This window comes from Macaca nemestrina, chromosome 11 (genome assembly GCF_043159975.1).
Source record: "Macaca nemestrina isolate mMacNem1 chromosome 11, mMacNem.hap1, whole genome shotgun sequence".
Classification (NCBI taxonomy): domain Eukaryota; kingdom Metazoa; phylum Chordata; class Mammalia; order Primates; family Cercopithecidae; genus Macaca; species Macaca nemestrina.
The window spans coordinates 4,232,628-4,246,489 of record NC_092135.1 but is presented as its reverse complement, the minus strand read 5'-3'; the positions used below and the strand labels follow the sequence as shown (position 1 = coordinate 4,246,489).

Genomic DNA, 13,862 nt, shown 5'->3' with positions numbered 1-13,862 from the left:
ACTGCCCCCTAAGAATCCATTGCAGCTGAGGTCCTTCACCCCAATAGCTGCACTCAAGCTGCCAACTGAAGCACAGAGCACACTGCCCGCACTGCAGGGTTGTGCATGTGTGCCCCACTGCCTCCAGGGGTGGCTGCCTTCCGCCAGAGAATAGACAGCTGACATCCTGAGGACATAGAGAGTTGACAGGGATGACTGCAGCCAATGGCAAATTCTCTGGATGAAAACCCATTCCCAGCTCCACAAAGATGAGCATAGTGAAGGCTGCAGTTTAGTTGGTTCGTGGTTCCCCAGAAGGCTTTCAAACGTTCAGCAGTTGTCATTCAGTGCCAGGCACCCAGTACAAAGCTGAGTATAGAGTTGTGAGCAACACAAGCCCGAACGTGTGGAGCTTCCTGTCTGGCGGGGGTGTTGCAGGGGGCAGCAGGGGACCTTGCAACCTGGAGGAGGGCTCGCAAGAAAAAAAGTAGGATGCTTGGGTCTTTCCAAAAAATGGGTCCTCTCATGTCTGTCCAATCGCTGTGCTGGGTAATTGTCTATTTCTGATACCAGACCCAAGCTTGGCCGTAATTAACACCTTATTCTGCCATAAACGCACCCCCAAGGCTGCCCGCAGATCACCCTCATCCTAGTTGCTGAGCTCAGCATGAACCTAATCCCAACCTCAGAAGCATCCCTCAGCTCCAGCAAGGGGCAGGCTTTCATTCCAGGCCCCTTAAGCTGGATGCAGACAACCACCTACTTTCTGGGCAGGACCTGAGCTCACTCAGCCAGCCTTCTCCAAAGACCTCATATCACTGATGCTAGCTGAATGAGCACAGGGCAAAGGAGTGCACCGAGGGGGACTCTCACCCCGCCATCTCCAGAAGCTTCCGGAGCCTTGGAGCCGTGGATGGCAAGCAGACACTGGGGAGAAAGCTGAGAAGTGGGGAGAGCTGCCTTAGATGCTGAGCTCTCTGCCTGGAAGGCTTATATGCTTTGTGCAGCAAAGTCCTATTTGTCCTTAAAGGACCAAGCCTGATGTCACCGCTTCCGGAAGCCCTCCTTACACCAGCACTTCCCAGCCTAGAGCATGCATCAGAATCTACTATAGTAATTACTGGGACCCAGTCCTAGTGCTTTTCTTCAGCAGGTCTGGGCTGGGGCCTGAGAATTTCTATTTCTAACAGGCTCCCAGAGGATGCTGTGTGTTCAGAGACTACGCTTTGAGAACCACTGTCTCACAGCATCTGCACCTTCCCAGACAGCTTCGAGCTTCCTCTCTATGCTGACGATAATCTACTACTATAGGGCAGCTCTGGTCCGGCTGAAGTGCCACTTCCCTGGAGTCTGTCACATCGGGAGACATGTGGAAATCAAGCTCCACACACTTGGAGGACATGGGGCATGGAGGGAGTAGTTCCAGCTGAGGGACTTTCCTGCCCAGCATGCTTCTTAGTGGGCATGAGCATGGAGGGAGCCCACATTGGGAGGCCCAAGTGGCAATGTCCCAGAGGTCTCAGGCCCCACCCATCCCCCAGCCTGGCTGGCCTGCTGAAAGTGTGTATAGTCTCCCGGTATACAGATGTGGGTACAAGGTCCCTAACAACAAGCCAAGAAATGCACCCCAAGTCGTTCAAGCCAAATGGAGAGCAGCTTACCAAGGCTCTCCACTTGGCAGTGCACTACAAGACAAAACACACTGACTCAAAGCTGCCAGGGCTTCAAATCACTGACTTCTGACTCTCAAGGTAGCTGTACAAGCCGGGGAGAATAACACTTTTCTGGCACTCAGCTGCCAAATCTGTAAAATGGGGCTAATAATAACTCCTATGGATTGGAACTGTTGGAAGGACTGAGTTAAAATACATTAAATGTTGGGAGCAGAACCTGGCACTTAGTATGAAAGTATTACTTGTTTTAAAGGAAGAGGAAATAACAGTCTCTTCTAACCCTGATTCTGTTGGACAAACTGTCATAAGAAATGCTGTCTTTACCTGGAAAATTTCTGAGGGCAGTTCTGGGTATTTGAGCTTCTGTAACCATCCATGTCTACTTAAGCAAGGTATTATTCTTTCTTTCTGAACTTTGAGGTGCTTGGTGATTGGAAAAGCCTAGAACCCCACCACTGAATCCATTCATTTATATATGCATACATTTACTCATGCATTCAGTAAATATTTACTGATACCTACTACCTGTTACATACTACATTGGAGGCTGCACTTGTTCACACTGTATAATAAAGTCCAGCACCCACCTGAACTTGCTATGGTCCTGCTTCAGGTCTTGCTACTGAGAAGCACTGTGAATGCTGGACCCTCCACCCTACCTGGTTCCTGGCTCCCCAGGCCCTGACTCCTGGCGAGTTCACTGGGTTCCTTTGCTGACTTGATGCCTTGTATTATCTTCTTCCCCACCTCTAAGCTCCTTGCTGGCCCCGGACACCCCTAGCTTGGCCCACCTGCTTCCTACTGTGGACCCCTAGCAAGGAGTCTGTTCTCCCCTCACCCACTATGACTCCTGACACCAGCAGCTGGTTTCTTATAAGAAAGAGGCATCTGGCAGCTGCACTGGGGAGAATGACCTCACAACACTATAATTAAAGTGATTTTCTGAGTGGAAATGACTATTATGAAGCATCCTTCTCTGTTTTATTATGCAGAGCCATTGTAATGGGAACATGGGATTTCCTATATTAACACTGATATTTCTGTGATCCAATAAATCCTTCTTCACAATCATCTCCCAGAGGAGAGAAGGCATTCTGTGCAGCAGCTCTAGGAAACATGCAGGTCTCCGATGTCCTACACATCCCAGCCCTCTTTGGCCAGGCCATTAAGCTGTGAAAAAACGCATTCAGTAACTTGGATAGTGTCATAGACTGGTCCTTCCCACAGGACAGTCAATGGAAAGACCTATGGGAGGGCTTCTGGAACGACTCCTCAGACAGGAGCCCTGGGAAGGGATTCTCCAAGAGAGAACGTCCACTCCAGAGGCAAGAGCACTGGCTAAGTCCTGACCTGACACTGAATGAGCTGTGTGATCATGGGCACATCACATCTCTGAGCCTTGGTGTTCTTCCTGTGACATGGGCCAACAACACCAGGCACCTCATAGGATGGCTGTGAAGACTGCATGATACAGTAGATAGAAGACAACTAAAGCAACACCTGATGCTGTGGTTTGGATGTGGTTTGACCCTGCAAAAGCTCATGTTGAAATTTGATTCCCAATGTGGTAGTGATGGGAGGTGGGACCTGGTGGGAGATATTTGGGTCATCGAGGCCAATCCCTCATGCATAGAATAATAGCCCTTTGAGGGAGGGAGGGAGTTCCTTCTGTCACGAGACTGGATAGGTTACCTGAGAGCAGGTTATTATAAAAGCAAATTCACCTTTGTAAACTCTCTTGCTTTCTGTATCACCTTGTGGTCTCTTTACAAATGTCTGCTCCCCTTCTGCTTTTTGCCACGAGGGGGAGCAGTATGAGGCCCTCAACAGATGCAGCTGCCCAATTTGGACTTCCCAGCCACTAGAACTGTGAGCCAAATAAACCTCTCTTCTTTATAAATTACCCAAGAATTCAGATATAGCAACACAAAATGGACTCAGACACCTGGTGTAAGCATCAGATACTCCACAAACTTTCTGTCACAAACACAACAAGAGTCCCTGCCTTCATACACACCACAGATAACTGTTGAGCATCTACCAGGTGGAGCCACCACCCTCAGTACAGGCATACAGCAGAGAACTCAAATGGGCCTGGAGTGACCTGGTGGTTCAGGTTCAAACAGTTCCATCCCAGTCAGTGACCAACCAGAACCTGGTTCCTGGGCTGTGCACCCCTGCTAAGAGTCATTGGTTGCATCACACTGCTCCTGTCCACTTGGGCCCATTCACAGAGCTGCTCACACCTGAACAAAGGATGCAGCTTGGGCCAAGGTGCTGCTAGGCATGGAGAGTCCTCCTGTCTGACCTCAGATTCTTGTCCTCTGTTCACAGGGCCTTATCCAGGGGTGACCTCCGCCTCCATCACAATGGACATCACCACCACTGAAGGTGAGGTCTCATCGCACAGGCCCACCACAATGTACACTTCTATCACTGCAGGTGAGCTGTCATCACAGACCCCGTCAAGCAGCCAGGGTGGGGCACCTTGGTGAAAACATCCAGGGAGAACTGACCTAAGGACTTTGGCAGGGGTGGCTGTGGCCATTTTTCCTCTCCTTAGGAGGTGCTTTTGAATGTGAAATGGAGGAGTCTAGCCCTGGGTGAATATATATACATATGTACATCATACATATCTGTGTATATATTTATCAGCCTTCCTCAGGGCTATTGACTCACAGGAACTCAGGGGTTGAAGAGACAGCAGTTTTGGTGAGGGAGGTTGAGGGTGGAGGTGGGATGAGGGTAGACGGACCAGGCTACTTACACTTCTCCACCATCTCCCTCATCCCACATTATTTTCTGCCCTGGGTCCATGTACCCCAACTCTCCATCCTCAAGGAAACTTGAGCCTGCCTTTGCCTTGCTTTGAACCGTGAGCAAGTGGATCCCCACGGGTCATGGCTGTGACTGCAAACTGTGTCACGAGAACAACCAAGTTTGGGAGGTGCTCTGTGCTCTGTGACCTTCTTTGAGATCCACACTTCTCAGCAGCTTATTAATAACTAGGAAACATCTACAATTTAAAAAGAAAGAAAAAGCAGCCGCAGCAAGTAACCAAAGACACCTGTTGGACTCTGTGTACCCTGGCATTCTCCAACTCATTGCACTGCTGAGCATTTTTCTTCTTAGGTGGTATTATTAACATTATGCAGACACAAGTGTTCCCTTGAAGGCAGTAGGAAGTTTAGGAAATTGTTCTATAAAGGTGGGACTTGGGAGCAGTTTCAGACTTTCCATATTCTTCAGCAGTCCCTCCCCAAGGCCTCCAAAGAAACCTGCATTCTAAGAAGAGACAGAGGCTTGTTCTGCAGCTTCAAAGTAAATGCCCAAACTCAAAACAGCCCGGCCCCATGAGACTGCTGCTCTATCAGTCTCAAGGCCCTGAGTGATCTGACCCCTCCTCAGCCGCCTCACACTGTACCTCCCCATCCCTCTGGAGTCCCAGCAGAAGTGAGGGGTGACTGCTCCCCCACCCACACATAGCCAGCACCTTGCCATCCTCTGCGTTACCCTCTCCCACTTCAGTCCTTTGTGTGGCCAAGTCCTGCTCCTCCTGCAGATTCGCTGCAGTCCTCACTCCCCAGGAGGGAATGGGAGCAGGGTAGGGTGAGGAGCAGCCATCAGGCCATTGAAAAACACAAACCACACAACCTGTCCCAAGCACAGTTAATGGCCTCATCTTTTCCCCCTGTATAGTGTACATAGAGCAACCAGCTCTGCCCTGTTTTCTGGAGCTTTCCTGGTTTTAGAATGGAGGAGCTCAGAGCAAGGTTCTGGCAACTGTTGCAAGGACTGAGTTAAAATGCATTAAATGTTGAGACCAGCACCTGGCACCTAGTAAGCAATTATTAGTTGTTTTAAAGGAAGAGGAAGTAATAGTCTCTTCTAACCCTGATTCTGTTGGACAATCTGTCATAAGAAATGCTGTCTTCACCCGGAAAATTTCTGAGGGCCGTTCTGGGTATTTGAGCTTCTATAACCATCCATGTCTACTTAAGCAAACTGTTATTCTTTGTTTCTGAACTTTGAGGTGCTTGGTGATTGGAAAAGTCTAGAAGCCCACCACTAAATCCATTTATTTATTTGTTTATTTTTATTTTTTTTATATTTTTTTTTTTTTGAGACGGAGTCTCGCTCTGTCGCCCAGGCTGGAGTGCAGTGGAGTGATCTCGGCTCACTGCAAGCTCCGCCTCCCGGGTTCACGCCATTCTCCTGCCTCAGCCTCCCGAGTACCTGGGACTACAGGCGCCCACAACCGCGCCTGGCTAATTTTTTGTATTTTTAGTAGAGACGGGGTTTCACCGTGGTCTCGATCTCCTGACCTTGTGATCCGCCCGCCACGGCCTCCCAAAGTGCTGGGACTACAGGCGTGAGCCACCGCGCCCGGCCAATCCATTTATTTATATATGCATGCATTTACTCATGCATTCATGTTCACTGAATTGAGTACCTACTAGGTGCTAGATACTAAATTGGAGGCTGCACTTGTTCACACTGTATAACAAAGTCCAGCACCCACTTGAAGTTGCTATGGTCCTGCTTTAGGTCTTGCTACTGAGAAGCACTGTGAATGCTGGACCCTCCACCCTACCTGGTTCCTGGCTCCCCAGGCCCTGACTCCTGGTGTGTTCACTGGGTCCCTATGCTGACTTGATGCCTTATATTATCTTTTTCCCCACCTCTAAGCTCCTCGTTGGTCCCAGACACCCCTAGCTTGGCCCACCTGCTTCCTGATGTGGACCCCTAGCTGGGAAGTCTGTTTTCCCCTCACCCACTATGACTCCTGACACCAGCAGCTGCTTTCTTATAAGAGAGTGAAAAAAAAGAAAGAAAGAAAGAAAAGAAGACAGGAAGGAAGAAAGGAAGGAAGGAAGGAAGGAAGGAAGGAAGGAAGGAAGGAAGGAAGGAAGGAAGGAAGGGAAAGAAAGAGAGAGAGAGAGAAGGAAAGGAAAGGAAAGGGAAAGGAAAGGAAGAGGCATCAGGCAGCTGCACTGGGGAGAATGACCTCAAAACACTATAATTAAAGTGATTTTCTGAGTGGAAATGACTATTATGAAGCATCCTTCTCTGTTTTATTATGCAGAGCCATTGTAATGGGAACATGGGATTTCCTATGTTAACACTGATATTCCTGTGATCCAACAAATCCTTCTTCACAGTCATCTCCCAGAGGAGAGAAGGCATTCTGTGCAGCAGCTCTAGGAAACATGCAGGTCTCCGATGTCCTACACATCCCAGCCCTCTTTGGCCAGGCCATTAAGCTGTGAAAAAACACACACAGTAACTGGGATAGTGTCATAGACTGGTCCTTCCCACAGGACAGTCAATGGAAAGACCTAAGGGAGGGCTTCAGGAAGGAATCCTCAGACAGGAGCCCCGGGAAGGGCTTCTCCAAGAGAGAACGTGTACTCCAGAGGCAAGAGCACTGGCTAAGTCCTGACCTGACACTGAATGAGCTGTGTGATCATGGGCACATCACATCTCTGAGCCTTGGTGTTCTTCCTGTGACATGGGCCAACAACACCAAGCACCTCATAGGATGGCTGTGAAGACTGCATGATACAGTAGATAGAAGACAACTAAAGCAACACCTGGTGCTATGGTTTGGATGTGGTTTGACCCTGCAAAAGCTCATGTTGAAATTTGATTCCCAATGTGGCAGTGATGGGAGGTGGGACCTGGTGGGAGATATTTGGGTCATCGAGGCCAATCCCTCATGCATAGACTAATAGCCCTTTGAGGGAGGGAAGGAGTTCCTTCTGTCACGAGACTGGATAGGTTACCTGAGAGCAAGTTATTATAAAAGCAAATTCACCTTTGTAAACTCTCCTGCTTTCTGTATCACCTTGTGGTCTCTTTACAAATGTCTGCTCCCCTTCTGCTTTTTGCCACGAGGGGGAGCAGTATGAGGCCCTCAACAGATGCAGCTGCCCAATTTGGACTTCCCAGCCACTAGAACTGTGAGCCAAATAAACCTCTCTTCTTTATAAATTACCCAAGAATTCAGATATAGCAACACAAAATGGACTCAGACACCTGGTGTAAGCATCAGATACTCCACAAACTTTCTGTCACAAACACAACAAGAGTCCCTGCCTTCATACACACCACAGATAACTGTTGAGCATCTACCAGGTGGAGCCACCACCCTCAGTGCAGGCATACAGCAGAGAACTCAAATGGGCCTGGAGTGACCTGGTGGTTCAGGTTCAAACAGTTCCATCCCAGTCAGTGACCAACCAGAACCTGGTTCCCGGGCTGTGCACCCCTGCTAAGAGTCATTGGTTGCATCACACTGCTCCTGTCCACTTGGGCCCATTCACAGAGCTGCTCACACCTGAACAAAGGATGCAGCTTGGGCCAAGGTGCTGCTAGGCATGAAGAGTCCTCCTGTCTGACCTCAGATTCTTGTCCTCTGTTCACAGGGCCTTATCCAGGGGTGACCTCCGCCTCCACCACAATGGACATTACCACCATTGACGGTGAGCTCTCATCGCACACCCCCACCACAATGTACACTTCTATCACTGCAGGTGAGCTGTCATCACAGACCCCGTCAAGCAGCCAGGTTGGGACACCTTGGTGAAAACATCCAGGGAGAACTGACCTAAGGACTTCGGCAGGGGTGGCTGTGGCCATTTTTCCTCTCCTTAGGAGGTGCTTTTGAATGTGAAATGGAGGAGTCTAGCCCTGGGTGAATATATATACATATGTACATCATACATATCTGTGTATATATTTATCAGCCTTCCTCAGGGCTATTGACTCACAGGAACTCAGGGGCTGAAGAGACAGCAGTTTTGGTGAGGGAGGTTGAGGGTGGAGGTGGGATGAGGGTAGACGGACCAGGCTACTTACACTTCTCCACCATCTCCCTCATCCCACATTATTTTCTGCCCTGGGTCCATGCCCCCCAACTCTCCATCCTCAAGGAAACTTGAGCCTGCCTTTGCCTTGCTTTGAACCGTGAGCAAGTGGATCCCCACGGGTCATGGCTGTGACTGCAAACTGTGTCACGAGAACAACCAAGTTTGGGAGGTGCTCTGTGCTCTGTGACCTTCTTTGAGATCCACACTTCTCAGCAGCTTATTAATAACTAGGAAACATCTACAATTTAAAAAGAAAGAAAAAGCAGCCGCAGCAAGTAACCAAAGACACCTGTTGGACTCTGTGTACCCTGGCATTCTCCAACTCATTGCACTGCTGAGCATTTTTCTTCTTAGGTGGTATTATTAACATTATGCAGACACAAGTGTTCCCCTGAAGGCTGTAGGAAGTTTAGGAAATTGTTCTATAAAGGTGGGACTTGGGAGCAGTTTCAGACTTTCCATATTCTTCAGCAGTCCCTCCCCAAGGCCTCCAAAGAAACCTGCATTCTAAGAAGAGACAGAGGCTTGTTCTGCAGCTTCAAAGTAAATGCCCAAACTCAAAACAGCCCGGCCCCATGAGACTGCTACTCTATCAGTCTCAAGGCCCTGAGTGATCTGACCCCTCCTCAGCCACCTCACACTGTACTTCCCCATCCCTCTGGAGTCCCAGCAGAAGTGAGGGGTGACTGCTCCCCCACCCACACATAGCCAGCACCTTGCCATCCTCTGCGTTACCCTCTCCCACTTCAGTCCTTTGTGTGGCCAAGTCCTGCTCCTCCTGCAGATTCGCTGCAGTCCTCACGCCCCAGGAGGGAATGGGAGCAGGGTAGGGTGAGGAGCAGCCATCAGGCCATTGAAAACACAAACCACACAACCTGTCCCAAGCACAGTTAATGGCCTCATCTTTTCCCCCTGTATAGTGTACACAGAGCAACCAGCTCTGCCCTGTTTTCTGGAGCTTTCCTGGTTTTAGAATGGAGGAGCTCAGAGCAAGGTTCTGGCAACTGTTGCAAGGACTGAGTTAAAATGCATTAAATGTTGAGACCAGCACCTGGCACCTAGTAAGCAATTATTAGTTGTTTTAAAGGAAGAGGAAGTAGGCCGGGCGCGGTGGCTCAAGCCTGTAATCCCAGCACTTTGGGAGGCCGAGACGGGCGGATCACGAGGTCAGGAGATCGAGACCATCCTGGCTAACATGGTGAAACCCCGTCTCTACTAAAAATACAAAAAACTAGCCGGGCAAGGTGGCGGGCGCCTGTAGTCCCAGCTACTCCGGAGGCTGAGGCAGGAGAATGGCGTAAACCCGGGAGGCGGAGCTTGCAGTGAGCTGAGATCTGGCCACTGCACTCCAGCCAGGGCTACAGAGCAAGACTCCGTCTCAAAAAAAAAAAAAAAAAAAAAAAAAGGAAGAGGAAGTAACAGTCGCTTCTAACCCTGTTTCTGTTGGACAAACTGTCAAAAGACATGCTGGAAAATTTCTGAGGGCAGTTCTGGATATTTGACCTTCAATAACCATCTATACCTACTTAAGCAAGGTGTTATTCTTTCTTTCTGAACTTTGAGGTACTTGGTGATTAGAAAAGTCTAGAAGCCCACCACTAAATCCATTTATTTAAATATGCATGCATTTACTCATGCATTCAGTGAACATTTATTGAGTACCTACTAGGTGCTAGATACTAAATTGGAGGCTGCACTTGTTTACACTGTATAATAGAGTCCAGCACCCACTTGAAGTTGCTATGGTCCTGCTTCAGGTCTTACTACTGAGAAGCACTGTGAATGCGGGACCCTCCACCCTACCTGGTTCCTGGCTCCCCAGGCCCTGACTCCTGGTGAGTTCATTGGGTCCCTTTGCTGACTCGATGCCTTGTTTTACCTTCCTCCCCACTTTCACACCTACCTAGGCCTACCTGCTTCCTGCTGTGGACCCCTAGCAAGGAGTCTGTTCTCCCCTCACCCACTATGACTCCTGACACCAGCAGCTGGTTTCTTATAAGAAAGAGGCATCTGGCAGCTGCACTGGGGAGAATGACCTCACAGCACTATAATTAAAGTGATTTTCTGAGTGGAAATGACTATTATGAAGCATCCTTCTCTGTTTTATTATGCAGAGCCATTGTAATGGGAACATGGGATTTCCTATGTTAACACTGATATTTCTGTGATCCAATAAATCCTTCTTCACAGTCATCTCCCAGAATACATACGGCATTCTTTGCAGCAGCTCTAGGAAACATGCAGGTCTCCGATGTCCTACACATCCCAGCCCTCCTTGGCCAGGCCATTAAGCTGTGAAAAAACGCACACAGTAACTTGGATAGTGTCATACAGTGGTCCTTCCCACAGGAGAGTCAATAGAAAGACCTATGAGGGGGCTTCAGGAACGACTCCTCAGACAGGAGCGCTGGGAAGGGCTTCTCCAAGACAGAACGTGTACTCCAGAGGCAAGAGCACTGGCTAAGTCCTGACCTGACACTGAATGAGCTGTGTGATCATGGGCACATCACATCTCTGAGCCTTGGTGTTCTTCCTGTGACATGGGCCAACAACACCAGGCACCTCATAGGATGGCTGTGAAGACTGCATGATACAGTAGATAGAAGACAACTAAAGCAACACCTGGTGCTATGGTTTGGATGTGGTTTGACCCTGCAAAAGCCTCACGTTGAAATTTGATTCCCAATGTGGCAGTGATGGGAGGTGGGACCTGGTGGGAGATATTTGAGTCATAGGGACAGATCCCTCATGCATAGATTATACTCCCTTGAGGAAGGAAGGGAGTTCTTTCTGTCATGAGACTGGATTAGTTACCTGAGATCAGGTTGTTATAAAAGCAAATTCAGCTTTCTAAACTCTCTTGCTTTCTGTATCACCTGTGGTCTCTTTGCAAATGTCTGCTCCCCTTCTGCTTTTTGCCACGAGTAGGAGCAGTATGAGGCGCTTACCAGATGCAGCTGCTCAATTTGGACTTCCCAGCCACTAGAACTGTGAGCCAAATAAACCTCTCTTCTTTATAAATTACCCAAGTATTCCGCTATAGCAACACAAAGTGGACTGAGACCCCTGGTGTAAGCATCAGATACTCCACAAACATTCTGTCGTAAACATAACAAGAGTCCTTGCCTTCATACACACCACAGATAACTGTTGAGCATCTACCAGGTGGAGGCACCACCCTCAGTGCAGGCATACAGCAGAGAACTCGAATGGGCCTGGAGTACCCTGAGTTCCATCCCAGACCAGGCAGAACCTGGTTCCTGGTCTGTGCACCCCTGCTAGGATTCGGTGGGTGCACCACACTGCTCCTGTCTACTTGGGCCCATTCACAGAGCTGCTCACACCTGAGCAAAGGATGCAGCTTGGGACAAGGTGCTGCTAGGCATGGAGAATCTTCCTGTCTGACCTCAGATTCTTGTCCTCTGTTCACAGGGCCTTATCCAGGGGTGACCCACGCCCTCACCACAACGGACATTGCCATCATTGCAGGTGAGCTGTTGTCACAGAGCCCTTCAAGCAGCCAGGGTGGGGGGCCTTGGTGAAAACATCCAGGTAGAACTGACCTAAGGACTTGGGCAGGGGTGGCTGTGGCCATTTTTTCTCTCCTTCAGAGGTGGTTTTGTATGTGAAATGGAGGAGTCTAGTCCTGGGTAAATATACATACATACGTACATGGTACATATCTGTATATATATTTTATCAGCCTTCCTCAGGGCTGTTGACTCACAGGAACTCAGGGGCTGGAGAGACAGCAGTTTTGGTGAGGGAGGTTGAGGGTGGAGGTGGGATGAGGGTAGACGGACCAGGCTACTTACACTTCTCCACCATCTCCCTCATCCCACATCATTTTCTGCCCTGGGTCCATGTACCCCAACCCTCCATCCTCAAGGAAACTTGAGTCTGCCATTGCCTTGCTTTGAACCATGAGCAAGTGGATCCCCGTGGGTCATGGCTGTGACTGCAAACCATGTTTCAAGAACAACCAAGTTTGGGAGGTGCTGTGTGCTCTGTGACCTTCTTTGAGATCCACACTTCTCAGCAGCTTATTAATAACTCAGGAAACATGTACAATTTAAAAAGAAAGAAAAAGCAGCAGCAGCAAGCAGTCAAAGACACCCGTTGGACTCTGTGTACCCTGGCATTCTCCAACTCGTTGCACCACTGAGCTTTTTTTTTTTTTTCTTGAGACGAAGTCTCGGTCTGTCACCCAGGCTGGAGTGCAGTGGTGCTATCTCAGCTCACAGCAAGCTCCGCCTCCTGGATTCACGCCATTCTCCTGCCTCAGCCTCCTGAGTAGCTGGGACTACAGGTGCCCGCCACCACACCCGGCTAATTAGATGGTATTATTAACATTATGCAGACAGAATTGTACCCCTGAAGGCAGTAGGAAGTTTAGGAAATTGTTCTATAAAGGTGGGACTTGGGAGCAGTTTCAGACTTTCCATATTCTTCAGCAGTCCCTCCCCAAGGCCTCCAAAGAAACCTGCATTCTAAGAAGAGACAGAGGCTTGTTCTGCAGCTTCAAAGTAAATGCCCAAACTCAAAACAGCCCGGCCCCATGAGACTGCTGCTCTATCAGTCTCAAGGCCCTGAGTGATCTGACCCCTCCTCAGTCGCCTCACACTGTACTTCCCCATCCCTCTGGAGTCCCAGCAGAAGTGAGGGGTGACTGCTCCCCCACCCACACATAGCCAGCACCTTGCCATCCTCTGCGTTACCCTCTCCCACTTCAGTCCTTTGTGTGGCCAAGTCCTGCTCCTCCTGCAGATTCGCTGCAGTCCTCACTCCCCAGGAGGGAATGGGAGCAGGGTAGGGTGAGGAGCAGCCATCAGGCCATTGAAAAACACAAACCACACAACCTGTCCCAAGCACAGTTAATAGCCTCATCTTTTTTCCCCCTGTATAGTGTACATAGAGCAACCAACTCTGCCCTGTTTTCTGGGACTTTCCTGGTTTTATAATTAAAAATATCCAAACAAAGTTCAGTCCTGGGGTATGATTCTAGACTGTCTGCAGAATGCTTAGTAGCAGAATTGTGGGGAAGAAAAAGAGGAGGGAGGGAAGGAAGGAGACGAGAGAAGGGGAGAGGAGGATCATTTTAGGAAGGCACAGGTTACAGAGCCAGCACACAACAGGCTGGTGAAGCATGGGGAAGGAATGAACTGGCCTGCCTGGCTTTGGCACAGTTGTCTCCGATGTACAATCGTTCAACTTATGAGTTCTTGAGTTTGCAACGGCATGAACGCAAACGCATTCAGTAGGAACCATACTTTGAATTTTGAACTTAGACCATTTCCCAGGCTGGCAATATATAGTATGATGCACTACATTATAAAAT

General features: G+C 49.2%; 1 protein-coding gene across 2 annotated transcripts in view; it reads left to right on the top strand.

Moving 5' to 3' along the window:
- Positions 1–13,862, top strand: part of LOC105492438 (glycophorin C (Gerbich blood group)) — a 92,379-nt gene that overhangs the window by 30,530 nt on the left and 47,987 nt on the right. The window contains exons 2-4 of one of the 2 annotated variants that reach the window (XM_071072552.1): positions 3,987–4,094; positions 8,081–8,188; positions 11,957–12,013. In XM_071072552.1, coding sequence (XP_070928653.1) covers positions 3,987–4,094; positions 8,081–8,188; positions 11,957–12,013 — 273 coding nt within the window. The remainder of the gene's footprint in view (positions 1–3,986; positions 4,095–8,080; positions 8,189–11,956; positions 12,014–13,862) is intronic. The other variant, XM_071072551.1, reaches the window with a different exon arrangement.